This window comes from Lepisma saccharinum, chromosome 13 (assembly GCF_977018435.1).
Source record: "Lepisma saccharinum chromosome 13, izLepSacc3.1, whole genome shotgun sequence".
In the NCBI taxonomy this organism is placed as follows: domain Eukaryota; kingdom Metazoa; phylum Arthropoda; class Insecta; order Zygentoma; family Lepismatidae; genus Lepisma; species Lepisma saccharinum.
The window spans coordinates 63,795,676-63,817,969 of record NC_139241.1 but is presented as its reverse complement, the minus strand read 5'-3'; the positions used below and the strand labels follow the sequence as shown (position 1 = coordinate 63,817,969).

At 39.2% G+C, this 22,294-nt stretch overlaps 1 protein-coding gene across 1 annotated transcript in view; it reads left to right on the top strand.

Moving 5' to 3' along the window:
* The first annotated feature begins 380 nt into the window (after positions 1–380).
* LOC145997000 (uncharacterized) overlaps positions 381–22,294 on the top strand; it is a 72,538-nt gene continuing 50,624 nt past the window's right edge. Inside the window, exons 1-3 of the mRNA XM_083133613.1 lie at positions 381–456; positions 8,475–8,673; positions 9,821–10,008. Coding sequence (XP_082989739.1) covers positions 8,493–8,673; positions 9,821–10,008 — 369 coding nt within the window. The 5' untranslated portion in view covers positions 381–456; positions 8,475–8,492. The remainder of the gene's footprint in view (positions 457–8,474; positions 8,674–9,820; positions 10,009–22,294) is intronic.

Sequence of the window (22,294 nt, the reverse complement as noted above, 5' to 3'; positions counted from 1 at the left end):
AAATCTAACGAGCCTCTCTCTCTCCTCCCAACAAACAATTCGTTCTGTCCCCGCCTTTAGAAGTTCATCGTCCGAGACTTTTGGGACACCCTGTATTACCAAAGCTAATTTCAATAGTATCATAAAGCAAAAGTTTCCGTGAGCAAAAACATCCAGATTATAATCAATGGCCTCCTCTACAGGTCTTCCCTTACACGCAATACAAGTTTGTTCGCTCAATTTCAAAGTTAGTTTCGCAGAACATGGACAACTTCGAAATAAACATGATGTTCATTTTTTCCACCATGCAATCGGTTCAAGGCGTCGCCAAATTATCCAGATGTCACTAGTGATAACAGAAGTTAATAGCAGTTGATTTTTCATTCGTTGTTTATAGACACGCTCTTGTTCTTTATAACATTAGTTCCATTTCTGCCTGTGGAGCAGAAGGTAGGACAGAATAGGTCTGTTATTTGGGTATGATATGCCTTAACTAGATTTCTTAATATTGTTAATTTGTTTGCGAAAGAAGGGTGGCGCTGAATATGAACGAATGCTCTTAAAAAATCGTGGTGTGTGACAAGCAGCAAGGGGTTAATTTTAGCGGCCGTTCTTATTCTTATTAATTATTTGTTCACGAAATATACAGGGTGTTTTACCCACTCTCGGCCCCTGATTTTCGCTTATAAAAATCAAACTATTGGTCATAATGTAATGAAATATGCATATAAATGTACGGTATATTTGACTATGTGTTCAATGTTCCACTACTTGTGTATGAGAGAAAATACTTTTATAACCTTTGCATGGTTTTCCTATTTGGTGCACTCTGTGTGTCAATTCGTACAGTGGGATGCATACATATTACCACGCAAATAGTCCATCACTAATTTCATTGTATTTTGTCTTGCATTGTACATGAATTTAGGCATAGCCCGCTACGATTCTCCCAGCCTCGGCGCTTCACCGTCGCAAATACGATTTTGTGTGCTCGCTGAAACTCCACTTTTCTCCGCTAGAGGCGCTCAACTCTGACCAGTGCTGGGCAGACTTTGCATGCTTACCTGTGTACATTTACGCTGTTAATGAGTGAATGTTTAATTAATTATTAATGTTGTGTACGAAGTTAGTTATGCTTACTGTTGTTACAAAGTGATAATGTCGAACCTCTCTTAAAACAAGCTAAAACAAGAACAGCCGTAAAAGGTAAGCTATTTAGTGGAAACAGTTGTTTAATTTTGAATGTAGTGCCGAAACGCTGCAAAGTGCATGTTCTTATCATGAATGGATAGTACTGTTAACTGGGATGTGTTCCCAAAGAAACTTCGAATATTTATATCCAACTTTACAGCTGGAAGTTGGCTAGGCAATAATGGTCCGTGTTTTCATAGCATACCGAAAGAAACATGATATTCTTTAGCCGCTCACATGCTGTTATTACTGCGTATTCTTTTAAAAGTAAGAGAATTCTATCGCTTAGTGTGAATTTCGATTACGTTAATTAAGGAAGTAGACCACGGTGGCCTAGTCGTTAGGGCTTCAGACTACCACGTGAAGGACCCGGTTCGATTCCTTGTTTGGTCATCTCGTGTAAAATTTGGCCATTGGTGTTCCTGCATAAGAGGGTCAGAGGGTCTCATCCAGGTTTACGTCAGTGGGTACAGTGGGGTCCATGAGTATTACCGTGCAAATTGTCCATGACTATTTTCATATTTTTTCTTCTTCCATCCTATGTGTTTTTAAGCGATGGACCTTTATGTATGCTGGTGCAGAAGTTGTCAACAGCTTGTTTTGAGTTTTCTTTTAGTTCTTGAAGTTCTCATTGGGTCAAATAAAGTGCACGAACATGGTGATGGACAATTTGCACGGCAATACTCATGGATCCCACTGTACCTAAGGGAAGACTTGGGTGAGAAAATTCCGCCGTAGCATGGCCCTGATCATATCACTTCCACTATGTCTGAGATCGAGAATTTATGAAACCCTACTGCATACCATAAGGTACCTTCATGCAAACCAGGGTGCCGAATCACTACAGATTGGTGGGGGGGGGGAGGGAGGAACAGACAGACATAGATATACACACTCTCTCTCTCTCTCTCTCTCTCTCTCTCTCTCTCTCCCTCTCTCTCCATTAAATATGTCAAATGTTAAATAATGAAATTATGTTATAAAATATACACACGTATTATATTGACTGTCCCTCATTTAAAATTCGATTGCAAATTGAAGATTTTAATATGTTACTAATGCTATAAACAATGATTTGTGTGACTAAGGAGGGGGGGGGGGTAAAATTAAGAGATATTAAGAAGATAATACGTGTTGCACTCTTTTTAAAAATCACATCTAAATGCTATTACGTTTTTTATTAATATATTTATATACTTTGTGGTAGTTGACGAGAGGCGATGAGAAATGGAGAAGAAATAACAAGTCGGATTAATTTCTGTGTTCTTGGGATTCCTGTGTTCAGTGTCCTTAGAGATGAGGCTCCTTGTTGTCCGTTCTTTGTGTATGTTTTGGACCTTATTCCAGTAAAGTATACGCGACTCCCAAACTAATGTTTGTTGTTAGAACAAAAACTCTCCCCACAGAGAAGTTTAGTGGGGAGGGGGATTTCAGAACAAGATCGTTGGTTGGGGGAGTTCCCCCCTGCCGCCACCCTCTCCCCGCGATTTCGCACACTGATGCAAACGAAGCTTTTTCCTTCCCAGGCGGAGGGGACAATTATTTTCCAGCAGGACAAATAACACTTTCTCCGTTGAGGGGGGACAAACAACGATTCGATATTGTGGAATGTTTTATTTTGAATTATTTGAAAAGGGAATAACATTTATTTTACTTTTTACGTAAAAACAACAATGAACCAAATTACATTTTTCACGACTAGTTTTCCAAGGGACAAACTCCTTGCCCCCGCTGGATACACGAAAGTGCCATAACAATTTAGTACATGGATAAGGTATTTTCGTTTTGTTATTCACAACATATAGCACTTTGTTACGTTTTCATTTATTTTAATTTATTTATTTGTTTGTTTTTGGCTTTCTTTTGAACTTCTCGGCAAAAATCGGTACAACTTTCTTCTCTTGTTTATGTTACTGGATTTGTAACGAAAAAAGTTATAGAAATCATGTCTTGTTCCAAATAAAACGCACAAAAATCTACCCCATCCTGTAGTTCGGCATTTATATGGGCCTAATTGATAAAAGTGACAAAAATCGAATGATGCACTGAACATCGACCAGCTTTGTAGATGTTTCGTGGACATTTCAAAAATTCATCGAAAATGCTGTGTCTCATTTACCCAGAGTGTGAAGCGAAACCTACAAGAAAATATTGAGCCTACTACCGGCTTTGAGACAGTGTTGTTCTGTTCCACGAATAATGATCATTCTGAAGACATAAGTGAACTTATCTGCAGATTTTTTATTCCAATAGTGTTGAAATGCATTGCTGCCTCAATGACACAAATGTTTGAAAGACCTAAATATTTAAATCCCAAGTCGCTCAGTCGTAAAGTTCACCTACTTTAGATGCGTCTTAGTATAAAAAAGTCGTTTTCACGTTCAGAAGACACAATGGGCTCTTTTGGACAATGCTTTTCTTATGGGAAATACGAGCCCGCTGTTGTGAAATTTCTCGATTTACAAATTTAGCTTACGTAAAATCGGTACCTGCAGTTTTGCAGGAAATTTTGTAGAGAATACGATGGTGAGCACAAAAAAGTGGTAACTTGTACATATGTTTAGATAAATTAAAAACTCAAATTTTCTGTGAAAACAAAATTTTTACATTGTTTTCATTCCTAACGTTGAAACATGCTGTAAAATTGAAGCATTCATTCTGAAAAAAATTGACACTGTTTTCTAATGGACATTTCCACTTTGACATGAAAAACGTTTTAAATCCATTCATTTTACAGATAATGACACAAACATGAGATGTGCAAAATATCTCGGCGATATTTGTTTCGGTTCTCGAGAAACACGCCTTCAAACACCGCTGAAATTCACCTACTACCTCACGCATTTGAAAACGTCCTCTCCACAGACAGGAGGTCCTCTGACGTCATCACTTAGAAATGCGTGCAGGCGGGGCTTCTGCTCGTCCCGTCAACTTAGCATGAGCCGCGGAAGCGACAGAAAATTCACTTGTTACTGTGTAAAACAAGTATCTTACAACTTCCAGTGCAAAAATCTGTGCTCCATTTCTTGGAGATGAATTATGCCCTAGCAGTATAGTAGTATTTACTATAATTCAGCCACTCGGTAGGGGGTTTTCCCATTAGGGTGACAAAGCAAAACTTGTAACAGTCAATGGCTGAACACGTGAACAGCCTTGTTCATTGCGAATACATAGGTTAGTTCTGACTGGCAAGAACTTAATGTTATAGGAATGCCTTTTCTGGAATTACAATTATTTTCGTCATAATATTTTCTTCACAAATTTTAAGATAATACTTTTAGAACACACTGGTTTACACGCCAATTTCTGCAATATAAGAGGTGATACGGTATAAAAAGGTACGGTGAGTTTTTAAATCTCCTGCAGTAAATGACAGTTTTCTTCAGTTAATATATATTGCAAATTTTTGTATTTAGCCTACTTTTACGTCGCTTTTCCGTTCACTTTGTTTAACCGCAACGATGAGAACGCATGGTTAATTTATTATGTATCATCTCTGACATCACATTTCTTCCCACTTTTGGCTAATCGCTACAATGAAGATGAATGACTACAATCAGTATTCGAAGTCAGGGTGCAGGAGTACACCCCCCCCACACACACACACACTACCTTCAACTTCACAATCTAAGTATCACCCAACCTGCCACGATAAGAGACGAACTTTTTCTTCTGTCCCATCTCATTTCGAAATCATTCACTTGTCCCATCTCCTTTTATGAGACACGACGGAACATGCCTCGTGTAGTGAACAACACTAACATTAACAATAGAAGCATCCCCCTAGCTGTCCCCAAAGTCTCGAGCAAACATCCTCCCATGTAACAATTTCCAGTTCAATGAAATGTCACTCACAAGGAAACAGTCATGCCCAGGTCGAGTCAAACCTGGAACATGCGACTTCCTCAGATAAATCATGAATTTTGTGTATAATAATTACAACGCCAGTTCATTCCTGGTAATTCTGAATCTGCTGTTTGGTTTGCCTATATAAGCAGGATAATATTTAGTTTTCGAGGGCTGTACCGTCGAAACGAGGAGTCTCAAAAAAAATATATATATATGTATATATATTAAAAAAAGTTTTTTTTGTATTTATAATGATAAGCCTTTGCATACGTTGTTAATTCTATATTTTTCTAGACTTGAGACGAGAACGAGAATTGCCCTCCCAAACCGAGACGGATGTTTATAAATTGAGACGAGACTGTCAATGAGACATTTACAAATAAACACGACATTTACAACTCTCGACGAGAACGAGACCAAGGCTGCCATGTCTCGTCTCGATACGATCCTTAGTGGTGAAGTTGTGAACCGACCAATTAATGCGTTCGGGGTAACGAGATGAGGCGGCTTTTTTCGCATTACAAAATTCAAAATAATTATATCGTACCATTTCAGTATGGGATATTGTTGTAAACATGGGCGTATATATAATTCACGGGGGGGAGGGGTGGATCAACTTTTGGTATGATTAGGGTTCCTTTATTTCGTAAGTGAAAATCCAGGACGCTGCTGGCCGGAAGCTTGTTGGGGAGCAGGGGGGGAGGGGTGCTGGACCGGACAAAGTTGTGTGTATGTAGTCACACTACTTATTAGTTTTGATACTTTTCTGTTCATCTTGTATCCCTACGTTTTTAAGAACCAAATTTCTTTAATATGATTCGAGGGGGAAAAAATAACTGATTTGACAGTCTCAATGTAGTTTCTTATCGCAGAAATTCCGAAACTATCAGGAAATTGCAGATATTGGTCTGCAGTCCCATCTGGTGTGTGGAATTACGAAATTTCCTTCCCATCCGTATCCCGTCCTATACGTCTCTAATTTAAGAGAATGAAATAAGTCCGAAGGATTTTTTTATGAACAAGCGGATAGAACAAGGAAACTAATAATTTTAGTCAACCAAAAAGGGAGGGTCGGACCCGTTGAATCCCCCTTAAATACGCCCATGGTTATACACATTATTTCCTTGTAATAATTATACATAAACTAAGTATAGATATGTACTGTGCAACTAATGTAATCTGCACAAAAATATTTGATCATAATTTGCGCAACAGAAATGGAACACAAACTGAAATTGCTTTATGGAAAAGAAAGTTAAATAAGCTTTATAAATAAAGTGAAGAATGTGAAAATGCATATTTTGCACTATATAGGTTACGGTAAATAACGATAAATATAAGTTTAAAAAATATTTTTGAGTGTCTGGTCAGCAACCAATTTTATAAGCAATATTTTTCGCATGGCCTGAGAACACACACGCAGCTGAACCCTTTCATTTATCTTACACGTGAGCAGCAGGGATATTTCATAGAAGAATGTCATTACAAAGCATAGCTTTCCTTTCTCCTATCGCCCCTTCTTCCATTATTTAAATCGGTACAGATTTGTAAAACTGCTGCACGTGTTCGCTCACCGGGGGCTACCTACCCATCCGGAACTGGACGCTCGAAGCAGACGACAAACGAGCTCTCCCTAAGGAGTGACGTAGTAACATGGCGGCGGCGTGTTTTCAGCGCAACGCTAGCCTCGCAACTTTGGAAGTCTCGTTTCTGCCTTAAACTGGACGCAGAGAAACGCGAAAACTTGCAGGGGTCATTTTTCCAGGGTGTAGTTTTTAAAATTGTTGTAAAAAAAATTGAGTGGAAATGTCCATTGTCATAGGTGATGGTGGTGCTCAGAATTTATCAATACTTTAAAGCATATTCGCATTAAAAATATTTAAATAAAGTATGTGGAGATTTTTTATATTCGTGCAGTAAAAAATGTCGTCGCTGGCCATTTTTTGTTCTGTAATTCCAAGTAACAAACTTCCAGCGACAAAGTTGTGAAGAAAATAATGAAATTATTTTTTATAACCACTCAAAGGTTCCCAGAAATATAACTTCATGCATTTGGAGTTTCTTTTTAACCCGAACCGCGCGCGAAGTAAGGGGACGTTGTCTGGCCATCTTGAGCCGACTCACCGCAGCATTCCGGCTAATCACTTCCAAGTTTTCGAGTTGTTATTTTATTTCCATTCAGTAAAAATATTAAATTCATTCAGTTTGTTATAATAGAATTGCAATGACTTTAATTTAATAATTGACAATTATTTCCAATGCTGCTGTTGTGAGCAACATTAGTGCTGTCGCAAATACACGTTGTTTTTGTTTAGATTACTGTCGACATTAATACTGAAATGAAGATCACCTTTCAGTTTCCAACGTACACATAAATTCATAGACAATAATGAATTTATATATATATATATGTAACACATTACCATATCTCAATGTTATTCTATGAAATAATTACAGAGAAAGTCGAATGAATATTAAATGTGCCTGTGTATTAAATTAAATCTAATGGGAAAATGACATGCTAATGAACTGTAATGTTCACAGTATAATATTAATATTAATAATTACATATAATTATCATTTTATATAAAATATGTAACACCTACATTGTGATGGAAGTTCATCATTTCCCGGCGACATGAGCTAGTGCTGTATTGGCAACACTGTGCGGTTTCTCCATAAGCGCCGTTGTGTCTTCTGAACGTGAAAACGACTGGTCCGACATTAGCGCCAAGCGGCATAAATTGTAAGTTCTTGGAATAACATGAGAGCTAGTCGAGTGCCGAGGCTGGAAGGATCGTAGCGGGCTGTGGTTTAGGGAAGTAAATTGAGCGGATTATGCTCTCGTATATGCACAAAACAAAATGAATGAATAGTTTTGCACCAGTCGTGCATTTACTTCAACATCGTCGGAATGTGCACTGCTGCTGCTACTAAAAAAAAGTATGAGAGAGTATGAATTTCTCCCTATGATGCAAGTGGAACCGGTTTTTTAAGTTGATTGTAAAGCTAGATACGTTCTGTAAAAAAATATGGTGAATATTTATAGATTCCATTGTATTACTTATGGACAACAACTTCAAGTTACGGCTAATTAAATTGAAGTTTCGACTTTTCCTAACACAAATCAAATCTTCAACCTGTCTTGTTCCCGCTTCTGTGTTTTTCTACACCATTGGAAGTTTAATATTCCCAGAGAACAAGTAAAATAATACTCCCATAAGCGTAATGATAAGTTTTCCCCCTCTCCTATAACCATCCAGAGCACAGACCTCCCCTTCCCCAGCTCGCCGCGAGGGAAGGTCGGTGGGGGAGGAGCAATTTAGGTTACTCGCGTCTGGCTGGACGTTGAAATTGTACCTCGTGCCCTTAAGTAACATGTTTCCTCATGAAAAATTGAAACCTTGTTCGGCCCTTGTCGATGGTGAAGTAATGGTTTCATTCTTTGCTCTCAGGCACCACGACCATCCGTGATGCCATGGTTCATCCTCGCCGTCGTCTGTGTTCTCCTCCACCAGGGCAATCCAGCCAGTCCCGAAGAACTGGCTGTCATGGACTTCCTAAGGGAGCAGCTGGCCGACCTCCTTATCGCCATCAACCAGCAGTGGCTCTTCAAAGTACAGGTCCTAGCCTACCAGCCTTCCGACGAGATGGGTGAGTACTCGATCATTTGAGGTTTAAAATGTATGGAAATCTTGCTGTTTTTTGGAATAGGGAACTAATTCATAACACCAGAACTCAATATGAAAATAAATGTCAATTAAAGGACCAACATTTTTCGAAAGATGTTGCTAAGGTGAAGGTGCATATTTAGTCGATGTAGTGTTGAAATTAAATTTTAAATCTACTTTATTCATAGATAGGCTAATCGGGACTGGAGCTACAGTTTAAAGTGGGATCCGAATCATTACGCGCGTCCATTGGCTATCGAACGCGGGACTCCTTGATTACAAGACTACAAAGTTACCACTACGTAACCGGGAAGGCCTTTGGAGACGTGAGACAGAATATATTTTTCTAAATAGCCATTTTCCCCCATAAATGTATATGTAAAATAGCGGACCGTTTTTAAGAACCATGTCGATTAGTGTGATATCATGTAAATGAAGTCAATTATTAAGAACAACAATGAAAATTATAGTACAGTCATGAACTATTCAATTATGAACTATTCTTTAACGCACTAACTCACATCAATAAGACGTTTAAATTGTGAAAATTGCAAATGACGTAAACAAGAACCATGCATATTTTAACGTTTGTTGAGTTTTCTATAACGGTTATCATTTCTGAAACTAGTTCTATATAGGCACTTATATTCATATATTGTGTTCCTACATCATTTCTCAGGTTAAAATCAAATTAAATGTGCAATATATTGTAACAGCGCGTCCAACAACGAATTCTCCATCTATTTGAATACAGTAAGAGAATAGCTGCCTGTCTAAAAGGCATGGACACAACTATCGTGCTGCCATCTACAATTAGCTTTGCCTGACCAGCCCCATTTGGATACGAGCGGCTAGGGACAGCATTAGCACCTTAGGAAATACAGCGAACAGCACCAAACCTGACCTGCCTAACATATCCACGTAAGCGTATAATAGCATAAATAAGCATGCAAATAGGTCTGACAAGTTATATTTTATCTATTTAAGCTATTATATGGATACCTGGATAGGTTAGGCAGGTTAGGTTTGGTTCTGTTAGCATGTATTTCCCAAGGTGCTAATACTGCCCCTAGCCGCTCGTTATTTGAATACAAGATATATTTGTCCAAGACCTGTTTTCTTTCCTGCAGCGTGGCTGTACTTCCATCTCGTGGACCGACTTCAGCGCCAGTTGTGGAGATATGACATCACGATCGCCACATTCAATGAGGGTTCCAATCAGATCTCCAACTACGTGACGCAGAATGTCTATGGCGACGTCCAACTACTCTTCGTCATGTTCCCCGGAGTCGACACCGGAATGGACTATTTGAAAAGGGTAAGTTTCACGAAGATGAAATTCGTCCGTTTATCTTGATTACAGTGTGGTATTTCAAAACTTCCCAGTGGAATTTAATTACATCTTTAAAACAATTAGGTATTATCAGTGACGTGCCGAAGACGCATTTATTTATTTCATTGGGATCACTGGCGTATGCAGGGAGGAGCCAACCCGCGAAATTTTGAGAACATCAAAATTTTCAAATTGAATACAGTAAATAATTAGGGAAACACCATAGTGGTAAGCAAATGTAAACCCTCCTTAAATGACTTCCGATTGCCATTTTTTCTTTGAGTACAATTTAAATAAAGTGAAAAGCTCCAGATATACGAAATATGTATCTTTAATATTCCAATCCTACCAGAAAAAAAATCCTGCGTATGCCAGTGATGGGGATTACTATCTTTTGCAGTTTTCCCCCATACACAATCCTTCAAACTCCTTCCTTTTGTACATTTTCTACATTACTTTCTGCACAAAAACATTTAATTATTCACCCAAATAACTTTTGCTCTACTACAATTCCACATTTTCCAAAAAAATATAACAATATATCAACGATTCCGAACACGGTGGAACAGAAATTGTACAGTTTATTATTCTTTTGTGGAATAGGTTTCTTTCCTGTCTTATTGCCACACATATAATTAGGGTTTTGTACAATTTGAAAATTTATGTATGTCCTGACCAGATGCGCTTTAGTAATACTGCCACTTTTCTTGTACTTTTCACTTTTGTAAATTAGGCTCTGATTCTATTGAAAATAGCCATGTTCTGATAAAATGTCTACATTTTGAAATTCACTTTTGCACCATGCCTTCCAATTTTCTTTCATTTTTTTCTTAATCCCCTATGACCGATCTGTGTACCATGGTTTCAATTTCAGGACAGATTGAATTTCCCCTTGCTTATTTTTTTTGCGTACATATGGACCATTTAGTTTCCAAAATTTTGATAATGTGACTTGACCCAGGTTAAACGTATTGTCATTCCTGTTACTTCAATTCTGTTTTTTATTTCTTTTATTTTTAATCTACGGAGAGCATTTGAATAATAAAATTAGCCTGCATTGCATTTAAAATAACAATGCCATTGAATTTTCATTTGTCAGAATTTCTATAAGTTTTAGGCCCTGCTCTTCACTGGTTGAAGTGTGTGGAGGAGACGCCATCTTTAAAATGACAAAGATGGGGGTTTGAAATCCACTTGACCAGTGTTGCAGCCTTGAGATTCGTGCATAGTCTGCTCTATAATAGGGATGGCCAAACGGATCCAAAAGTTACGGATCTGGATCCGGATCCGAAAATTCCGGGTGTCTCAAAGTCACTATTTCTATCCGGATCCGGGTCTGAAAGTTTCGGATCTGGATCCGGATCCGAGAGTCCCGGATCCGATTCGGATCGGAACTATCTCAATCCCATTATAATATTACCACACCTTAAAAGGTATTATGATTTTAGATTACAAAGAAATTTTTCATTAGTTAGTCCTACAATTTTTTTTTTCAAGTGTTGTTCCTAAAATACTTTGCTACGCATCGGCTAACACACTCGTGGACAAAAATAATCTTACTTGTTAAACATAAAATGTCAGAGGTGATTTTGTAAATGCCATTGAAACGAATATGTATTCATTCGAATGTGTTGGAAATGGAAACACACATAAATGTGAGACATTCCATTCCAGGATGAAACCTTTAACACACATAAGAAGATAGAAATGTTATACAAAAATTATACAATTGTTCTACAGTTACAGTTTTACAAATTAAAATAAAACATTATAATATATGCAGTGTTATATAATTACAAAGAGTAAGACTAAGAAGGGAAGTTATCTAAGTGTCCCCCTCCGATTTCCACGAAACTTGGCAGGCGTATAGTCGGGCCCAAAGGAAGAAATACGTGTTTTTTGTTTCAGCTAAAAAAAGGTTTTAGGGGGCAAAATCCCCTCAAATGTCAAGATGAGGACAAATTGAAGTGGAGATCTGACCCCTGTGTCCCTCCGATTTCCATGAAACTTGGCAGGTGTATAGTGGGGCCCAATGGAAGAAATACATGTTTTTTTTTGTTTCAGCTAAAAAACTGTTTTAGGGGGCAAAAACCCCCTCAAATGTCAAGATGAGGACAAATTGAAGTGAGGATCTGACCCCTGTGTCCCCCTCCGATTTCCATGATACTTGGCAGGTGTGTGTATAAACGGGCCCAAAGGAAGAAATACGTGTTTTTTTTTGTTCCAGCTAAAAAACTGTTTTAGGGGGCAAAACCCCCTCAAATGTCATGATGAGGACAAATTGAAGTGAGGATCTGACCCCTGTGTCCCCCTCCGATTTCCATGATACTTGGCAGGTGTGTGTATAAACGGGCCCAAAGGAAGAAATACGTGTTTTTTTTTTTGTTCCAGCTAAAAAACGGTTTTAGGGGGCAAAACCCCCTCAAATGTCATGATGAGGACAAATTGAAGTGAGGATCTGACCCCTGTGTCCCCCTCCGATTTCCATGATACTTGGCAGGTGTGTGTATAAACGGTCCCAAAAGAAGAAATACGTGTTTTTTTTTGGTTTCAGCTAAAAAAACGGTTTTAGGGTTAAAACTCCCTCAAATCTCAAGATGAGGACAAATTGAAGTGAGGATCTGACCCCTGTGTCCCCCTCCGATTTCCATGATACTTGGCAGGTGTGTGTATAAACGGGCCCAAAGGAAGAAATACGTGTTTTTTTTGTTCCAGCTAAAAAACTGTTTTAGGGGGCAAAACCCCCTCAAATGTCATGATGAGGACAAATTGAAGTGAGGATCTGACCCCTGTGTCCCCCTCCGATTTCCATGATACTTGGCAGGTGTGTGTATAAACGGGCCCAAAGGAAGAAATACGTGTTTTTTTTTGTTCCAGCTAAAAAACTGTTTTAGGGGGCAAAACCCCCTCAAATGTCATGATGAGGACAAATTGAAGTGAGGATCTGACCCCTGTGTCCCCCTCCGATTTCCATGATACTTGGCAGGTGTGTGTATAAACGGGCCCAAAGGAAGAAATACGTGTTTTTTTTTGTTCCAGCTAAAAAACGGTTTTAGGGGGCAAAACCCCCTCAAATGTCATGATGAGGACAAATTGAAGTGAGGATCTGACCCCTGTGTCCCCCTCCGATTTCCATGATACTTGGCAGGTGTGTGTATAAACGGGCCCAAAAGAAGAAATACGTGTTTTTTTTGGTTTCAGCTAAAAAAACGGTTTTAGGGTTAAAACTCCCTCAAATCTCAAGATGAGGACAAATTGAAGTGAGGATCTGACCCCTGTGTCCCCCTCCGATTTCCATGATACTTGGCAGGTGTGTGTATAAACGGGCCCAAAGGAAGAAATACGTGTTTTTTTTGTTCCAGCTAAAAAACTGTTTTAGGGGGCAAAACCCCCTCAAATGTCATGATGAGGACAAATTGAAGTGAGGATCTGACCCCTGTGTCCCCCTCCGATTTCCATGATACTTGGCAGGTGTGTGTATAAACGGGCCCAAAGGAAGAAATACGTGTTTTTTTTGTTCCAGCTAAAAAACGGTTTTAGGGGGCAAAACCCCCTCAAATGTCATGATGAGGACAAATTGAAGTGAGGATCTGACCCCTGTGTCCCCCTCCGATTTCCATGATACTTGGCAGGTGTGTGTATAAACGGGCCCAAAGGAAGAAATACGTGTTTTTTTTTGTTCCAGCTAAAAAACGGTTTTAGGGGGCAAAACCCCCTCAAATTTCATGATGAGGACAAATTGAAGTGAGGATCTGACCCCTGTGTCCCCCTCCGATTTCCATGATACTTGGCAGGTGTGTGTATAAACGGGCCCAAAGGAAGAAATACGTGTTTTTTTTGTTCCAGCTAAAAAACTGTTTTAGGGGGCAAAACCCCCTCAAATGTCATGATGAGGACAAATTGAAGTGAGGATCTGACCCCTGTGTCCCCCTCCGATTTCCATGATACTTGGCAGGTGTGTGTATAAACGGGCCCAAAGGAAGAAATACGTGTTTTTTTTGTTCCAGCTAAAAAACGGTTTTAGGGGGCAAAACCCCCTCAAATGTCATGATGAGGACAAATTGAAGTGAGGATCTGACCCCTGTGTCCCCCTCCGATTTCCATGATACTTGGCAGGTGTGTGTATAAACGGGCCCAAAAGAAGAAATACGTGTTTTTTTTGGTTTCAGCTAAAAAAAACGGTTTTAGGGTTAAAACTCCCTCAAATCTTAAGATGAGGACAAATTGAAGTGAGGATCTGACCCCTGTGTCCCCCTCCGATTTCCATGATACTTGGCAGGTGTGTGTATAAACGGGCGCAAAGGAAGAAATACGTGTTTTTTTTGTTCCAGCTAAAAAACGGTTTTAGGGGGCAAAACCCCCTCAAATGTCATGATGAGGACAAATTGAAGTGAGGATCTGACCCCTGTGTCCCCCTCCGATTTCCATGATACTTGGCAGGTGTGTGTATAAACGGGCCCAAAGGAAGAAATACGTGTTTTTTTTGTTCCAGCTAAAAAACTGTTTTAGGGGGCAAAACCCCCTCAAATGTCATGATGAGGACAAATTGAAGTGAGGATCTGACCCCTGTGTCCCCCTCCGATTTCCATGATACTTGGCAGGTGTGTGTATAAACGGGCCCAAAAGAAGAAATACGTGTGTTTTTTGGTTTCAGCTAAAAAAAACGGTTTTAGGGTTAAAACTCCCTCAAATCTCAAGATGAGGACATATTGAAGTGAGGATCTGACCCCTGTGTCCCCCTCCGATTTCCATGATACTTGGCAGGTGTGTGTATAAACGGGCCCAAAGGAAGAAATACGTGTTTTTTTTGTTCCAGCTAAAAAACGGTTTTAGGGGGCAAAACCCCCTCAAATGTCATGATGAGGACAAATTGAAGTGAGGATCTGACCCCTGTGTCCCCCTCCGATTTCCATGATACTTGGCAGGTGTGTGTATAAACGGGCCCAAAAGAAGAAATACGTGTGTTTTTTGGTTTCAGCTAAAAAAAAACGGTTTTAGGGTTAAAACTCCCTCAAATCTCAAGATGAGGACATATTGAAGTGAGGATCTGACCCCTGTGTCCCCCTCCGATTTCCATGATACTTGGCAGGTGTGTGTATAAACGGGCCCAAAGGAAGAAATACGTGTTTTTTTTGTTCCAGCTAAAAAACTGTTTTAGGGGGCAAAACCCCCTCAAATGTCATGATGAGGACAAATTGAAGTGAGGATCTGACCCCTGTGTCCCCCTCCGATTTCCATGATACTTGGCAGGTGTGTGTATAAACGGGCCCAAAGGAAGAAATACGTGTTTTTTTTGTTCCAGCTAAAAAACGGTTTTAGGGGGCAAAACCCCCTCAAATGTCATGATGAGGACAAATTGAAGTGAGGATCTGACCCCTGTGTCCCTCCGATTTCCATGAAACTTGGCAGGTGTATAGAGGGGCCCAAAGGAAGAAATACGTGTTTTTTTTTTGTTTCAGCTAAAAACTGTTTTAGGGGGCAAGATCCCCTCAAATGTCAAGATGAGGACAAATTGAAGTGGGGATCTGACCCCCTTGACCCTCTCCGATTCCCATGAAATTTGACAGGTGTATAGAGAGGCCCTACGCCCCCTGTTTCTTCCTATGCCATATTTACGTGGTTTCGGGGTCACATCCCCACTTCAATTTCTCCTCATCTTGACATTTGAGGAGGGGGGAGGAGGCTCTTTACACCTGCCAAGTTTCATGGAAATCGGAGGGGGAGACTTAGACCTCCCTTGTAAGTGTATTAATTAATTACAAATCGCGCACGCGCGCACACACACCATATATATATATGTGTATATATATTATATATATATGTGTGTATTAGCAGGTAACAATATGGTATAAGCAGATTCTTACTTTCCAAAGAAGCGCATCTGGGATGGCAAAACGGATCCGGATCCGGATCCGGATCTGAAAATACCGGATCCGCGGATCCGGATCCGAAAATTTTTTGGATCCGGATCCGCCAAGATCCGGATCTGGCCATCCCTAGCGTACACACACTATATAAATATGTGTATGTATGTATATTATATATATATATATATATATATATATATATATATATATATATATATATATATATATATATATATGTATATTAGCACATTATTACTTTCCAAAGAAGCGCATGTGGGATGGCAAAACGGATCCGGATCCGAAAATTCCGGATCCGGATCCAAAAGTACCGGGTCCGTTTTGGATCCGGATCCGAAAATTCTGGATCCGGATCTGAAAATTCCGGATCCGCGGATCCGGATCCGAAAAATTTTACCAACCGGATCCGGATCTGGCCATCCCTACTCTATAATTCTTGTCGGACTTTCAAGGTTTTCAGTTGAATGTCTCTCGAAATACACTCCTCACAAAAAGTTTGGAATATTGTTACGTTAGATAATAGGTGATAGACACTGCCTTGGAATGCAACAAGACATGGTATCTGTCTTGTGGACGTTCTCGTCTTTTCGCCGACATATTCCACCGTGCCTATTACCTATTGCAGTACTTGTATTTACAATAGGATGAGCACCACTTATAAGTGTAGAAAAGAAGAGGTTATTTGATTAAACAGCCGATTTGCCTACACTTAAAACAATGCCAAGAGGGGCTTATACCCCAATTCTTCAAGTGTGATATGCTCTTAATTTTAAGAATTCTGGATTCTAGTGTAGAAAAGAAGAAGCCTCAACAGACAGATTTGCCTACACTTAAAACTATGCCAAGTTCCCATATGATCTTATTGTTTACAGTGTGTTTTTCTGTCAAAATCCCAGGAATTGAATTCTAGTGTAGAAATGGTGAGCCCCCCCTCAGATTGATTCTGCCATGTGTACATTGATATAAAGCTCATAGCTCCTGGGTTCTGAGACCCAGTAGAGTATGGTGCATAGCCCCTTGGTTTTTATTGCCTTGTAATCAAGAGGCTTCTGGGTTTGAGTCCTGATAAAATGTGAAGCCTCCCCTGATTGCAAAGTGTTAATATTGTTGCTTTGTAAACAAGAGGCTCGGGTTTGAGTCTTGATAAAATATGAGATTGAAATACATGTGGCAAAATAATATCTCCACACGTGAGATTTTGAGAATAATTACTGCTAATTGATATACAACTGATAGCTCCCAGATCTGAAACCTGGTAAAGTGTGTTGTACAACAGCATAAAAGAGCAAAACTACTCTATATTGGGGATCACCCGAGCCTAGTTATTGCTGTTGTCTGGGTATAAAAGCATCCACTCAGCCACTAACTGCTGTTATAATTGTTTTGGCATAGTTCTGTTTTTTTGGACCAAGAAATTTTATATAAATAAACAATAAAAATGACAAATCAAAAATATTGCAATCAGTGTAAAAAAAATATATCTAGTTCTAATTGGTCTAGGCACCGGCATATTTGTGACTCTAAGAAATACAGAAAGGCCACAAAAATGTGTCCAAGATGCCATAAAATATTAAGCAAGGCATATTACAAATGGCAAATGGCATATCTACATCTGGTCTGAAAAGGAAGCATGAAGCACCTGTTAATGCTAGAGCGGCAAAGCAGCCACGCTATGAACTCATCCATAGCAGTTTTAATGGCCAAATTAAGGATTACCGGTATGAATCAGAGACAAGATGTGGCATTAAGAATTTTTTGAACAATATAAATGCTGATGTGCAGGCAATTCTAAATGCACAAAATGGCTCTTATAAGCTGTCCCTCAAATTGTTTGCACAATATAAGTAACCAAATGGCACAAAATTTACACAGCCCCACATAACAGAAACTGTACCTGTATATTCAAATGCAAATTCAGACAAAATAATAAGCAGTTTGATAGACCAATTGAATATTAAACACTCTGAATTTGCAGCAAAAGAGTCTGAATGGAGCCTATGCGGATCTCCACACAAGTTATATGTTAATATTTCTGAATTCAGCCCATTACAAGGATCTACATATCTGCCATTACCTGCCAATATTAAAAACAAAAGAGCCGTGGTTAATATAGAAAATACCGACCAGAAATGCTTTTTGTGGTGTATTTTAGCTGCTTTGTTTCCAGTTTCAAGGAATTCTCAGAGAATAAGTTATTACAAACAACATGAGCACGATTTTGATGAGGCAATGGAGGGTTTAGAATATCCAATGTCTGTTCAGAATATTGATAAATTTGAAAAAAAAAGGCCCGGGATATCAATGGTAAACAATTATCTATTAATGTATTTATTTGTTCCACTGGCCGTGGCAATTGCTTGATAGCACCTCTCAGAATCAGTACATTTGATGATGATTCTGCTGTTCCGATTGATCTGCTCTTAATTGAAGGGGATGGCACATATCATTACACTCTGATACACAGTCTTGAAGCTTTAGTCAGAAAACAATTAGACAAATCTAAGACAATATTTAAGTTGTGCAGAAGATGTTTAACTGTATTTGATGGTCAAAAAATGGTGAATGGGGTTCGGGAAGTGAATGCAGAAATTGCTAAAAACAAGTTAATTGAACATTTAAAATACTGTGGCAACTATAAACCTGTTCATATGGTGATGCCAATGCCAAGTGAAAATGCAATATAACGGTCAAATATTGAGTGACAAGTAATTAATCTAATTGCCCGTTAGTATGAATTAATTGCAATTAATAATATTAATATCCGTCGCGAATACAGGTGTCTAGCGAACTGCCTTAGCCAGCACTAGCTTGCTCAACCACCGTTTTTCGCCCGAATTCGGATTTACATGCATTCTTATGGGAATATCAAGAAAAATGCAACTTCTAAACCAATGGACCGAATTGGATGAGATTTCAACCAGCGGAAGAACACATCATGAAAGTACTGATTCCAAGACTTGAGCCTAATCAGAACAGAACTACGGGAGTTATGAATTATTAAAGATTCATCGCCGGATTGAAAGGGAGAAGCTACCCTACGGAGTTGTTCCTGCGTTTCGTGACTGAATACAAAAGACGAAGAGTTAGCCTAATCTCTGCGCGAGGGGCTGCTGCCAGGGGTTAAGGACCTGAGTGAGCATTGGCCAGGATAGGAGGACAACGGTCAAAGCACCAGAAACAATAAACAAGCACCTGATCATAGAGGGTAGCGCGTCACCTCGTTCAAATCTGGAATAAAAGGGATGATTTGGAATAGCGAGACACAGTTTTACACAGTTTTGCCTAGAATCGCCACCAGAGTGTGAGCTCCGCGCGACCGAGCTGCGAGTTGCAAGCAGACTCGAGGTCTGGATTTGTTTTCCTCGAGTGAGTGTTTCAGAGCCATGGAGTAGAGCAGAATATAGAACCAGGGGGTCGTCCTCCCCTTGCCGTCAACGCATCCGTGCACATACGTGTGGTTATGTGAGAATAACGCCAGACACGTCCACCTGTGTCAATCGTCCGAAACAACGTCCAAAGTAGTGAAAGTTAATAACCTTTGATATCCATGTGAAACCGCGAATGGCTCATCGCGTACGTTCGTCTCATCGCCCAAGTCACGTATCTGTACTTACGAGTGACCGCGAAGAACTGACCTATTATTGCGCAAGTTGTCGTATGGAGTCGACAGTGAACGAGTGAAGCCAGGATCCGATTATGCCAGATGGGAGCCGCCGACCGATCCACTTTCGCCAACCAGGATAACCGCGAAGTGCAACACTGGAGTGCAGATGTCTTCCAGAACTGTAGGACCACTTCCGCCCAACCCAGGTCAGAGGGAATGCAGCTAAGGTAAGATCCAACCATGTGCGTGTGTGAGAAAGATGACGACTATCTACCGCGAATCTGCGTGAATCAAATCATTGCATAACCTAAATCAGTGCTATGGCAACCCTAGACATCTGTTTTCCGGCGGAGTAATCAAATGTTAAAGATGAGAGTTTATGTTAGCCGCAAACAATAGTTCATTGAATATATTTATACCTTCAGAAAGGATAGAAGGGGTTCGCACAAGGAACAATTATTCACTTTATACTTAAAATCCTAATCGATAAATTGTAAAAGGCAATGTAGCCAAGACATAGCAAGAGTATGGTCAAAGTAGTAACTAATCTAACCTTTGTATTTGTCATATTGTCGCCATATGCCATGGAATGAGAGTATGAATGTGAGATCGAGTGAAAGAGGGCAAGATGTACTGTCTATTTATATGTGCTTTAATATATGTGTATATTCAGAAACACCGTAGTATTATGTAACGTCATTTCAGGTATTTAAAATCAAATCCTCCTAGGTTTATTCTCGGTAACTCCGACTGTTAGGCACTTATCCTGACCGTATTATATTTCATGTAATGTTTAATTTGCCCAGCAGGTGAGGCGAAAGATTCTTCGTTGTTGCGTTGCTAAGCTCAGTTACGTAGTTCAGTTGAGTTAATTGAGTTAATTAGTTAGTTATTAAATTAGCAGCCCGTAACAAGTGAATGCAGAAATTGCTAAAAACAAGTTAATTGAACATTTAAAATACTGTGGCAACTATAAACCTGTTCATATGGTGATGCCAATGCCAAGTGAAAATGCAAAATTCAAAAAGTTTGAAGCCTTGTTGGAACACCCAACATATATAGTCTGTGATTTTGAATCAAATCTCAAACGTCTTGCATTCTGTAGCCCAGACCCTGAAGAATCTTCAATTACACCATACCAGTTACATGAACCTTCTAGTTTTTATCATGTTGTTGTACAGGATGGTGTTGTTAGTAAAAAAGATTCATACATGGGACCAGAAGCCATCAAAGAATTTGCACATAGAATAGAAAATGAGTGCCGTGACATAGCATCTAATATCTTATTAAAATCAAAACCTATGTTGCCTTTAACAGAGAAACAGATTGAAGATTTCAACAATGCAGAAAAATGCCCGGTATGTGATTCTGAATTTTCAGATATAAATATCAAGGTGAAACACCATTCTCATACAGATGGTAAATTCTTAATGGCCCTGTGTAATAGCTGTAATATTAAGATCCAGAGACCAAAATTTGTCCCCATATTTTGCCATGGTGCATCCAATTATGATTTTCATCATTTGATCAGGTACGAGGGGTTTGACAAGCAGAATTTAAATATTTTAGCTGAAAATGATGAGAAATATATTGCTATTAGCAAGAAAATTGAAGTGAATGGTGTTCCTATTCACTTAAGATTTCTTGATTCATACAGAATTTATCGGCTAGCCTGGCTACACTGGCCACTCAATTATCTGATGATCAATTCAAAATCACATGTACCATGTTTCCAAATCAGGACCTGAAATTAATTAGGCGGAAGGGTGTATATCCATATGACTATGTTACAGATTTTTCTAAATTTGATGAGTGTTCTCTGCCACCACAACAAGAGTTCTACAGCAAAATCAGAAGATCTGGAATCACAGATGAAGATTATCACCATGCCCAATTGATGTGGAACAATTTAAAATGCCAGACATTTGGTGATTATCACATTGCATATTTAAAACTTGATGTCACTCTCTTAGCTGATATACTTCAGGCATTCAGAAAATCTTCTATGCAAAATTATAAGCTGGATCCAATGTATTTTTACAGTGCTCCGGGCCTAGCATGGTCTGCAATGTTTTTAAACACTAAAATGCAATTGGATCTGATCCAAGATCAAGATATGTATCTGTTTATGGAGCAATGTATAAGAGGGGGCATGGTGCAATGTTCTCAGAGATATGCCAGAGCAAATAACAAATATATTCCTGATTATGATCCAGCACTGCCATCAAATTATATACTGTATGTAGATGCCAACAGCCTCTATGGTTATGCTATGATGGATAAACTGCCATATGCAGGGCTTGAGTGGGTTGAAGATTTTAATATTGAAGATCTTAAGGATTTTGATGACAGTGACTATGGCCTCTTCTTAGAGGTTGATCTGACAATTCCAGATGATTTACACAACACATTTTCTGATCTGCCCCCAATTCCCGAGGTTGAGTGCTCACCTGGCTCTAAACAGAAGAAATTGATGATGACAATGGAGCCAAAACAGGGTTATGTCATATATTACAAAAACCTCCAGTTCCTGATGCATCATGGTGTTCAAGTGACCAAAATTGGAAAAGTTTTGAGGTTCAGGCACTCAAGATGGTTGAAGCCATATATTGATACAAACACAGAGCTTCGAACATCTGCAATGAGCCAATTTGATAAGGCCTTGTTTAAATTGATGGGCAATTCTGTGTATGGCAAAACTATTGAAAATGTCAGAAAACATACCGATGTTAAAATAATTACTGACCCCAGCCTGAGCAAAAAATTGATTGCAAAGCCTAAT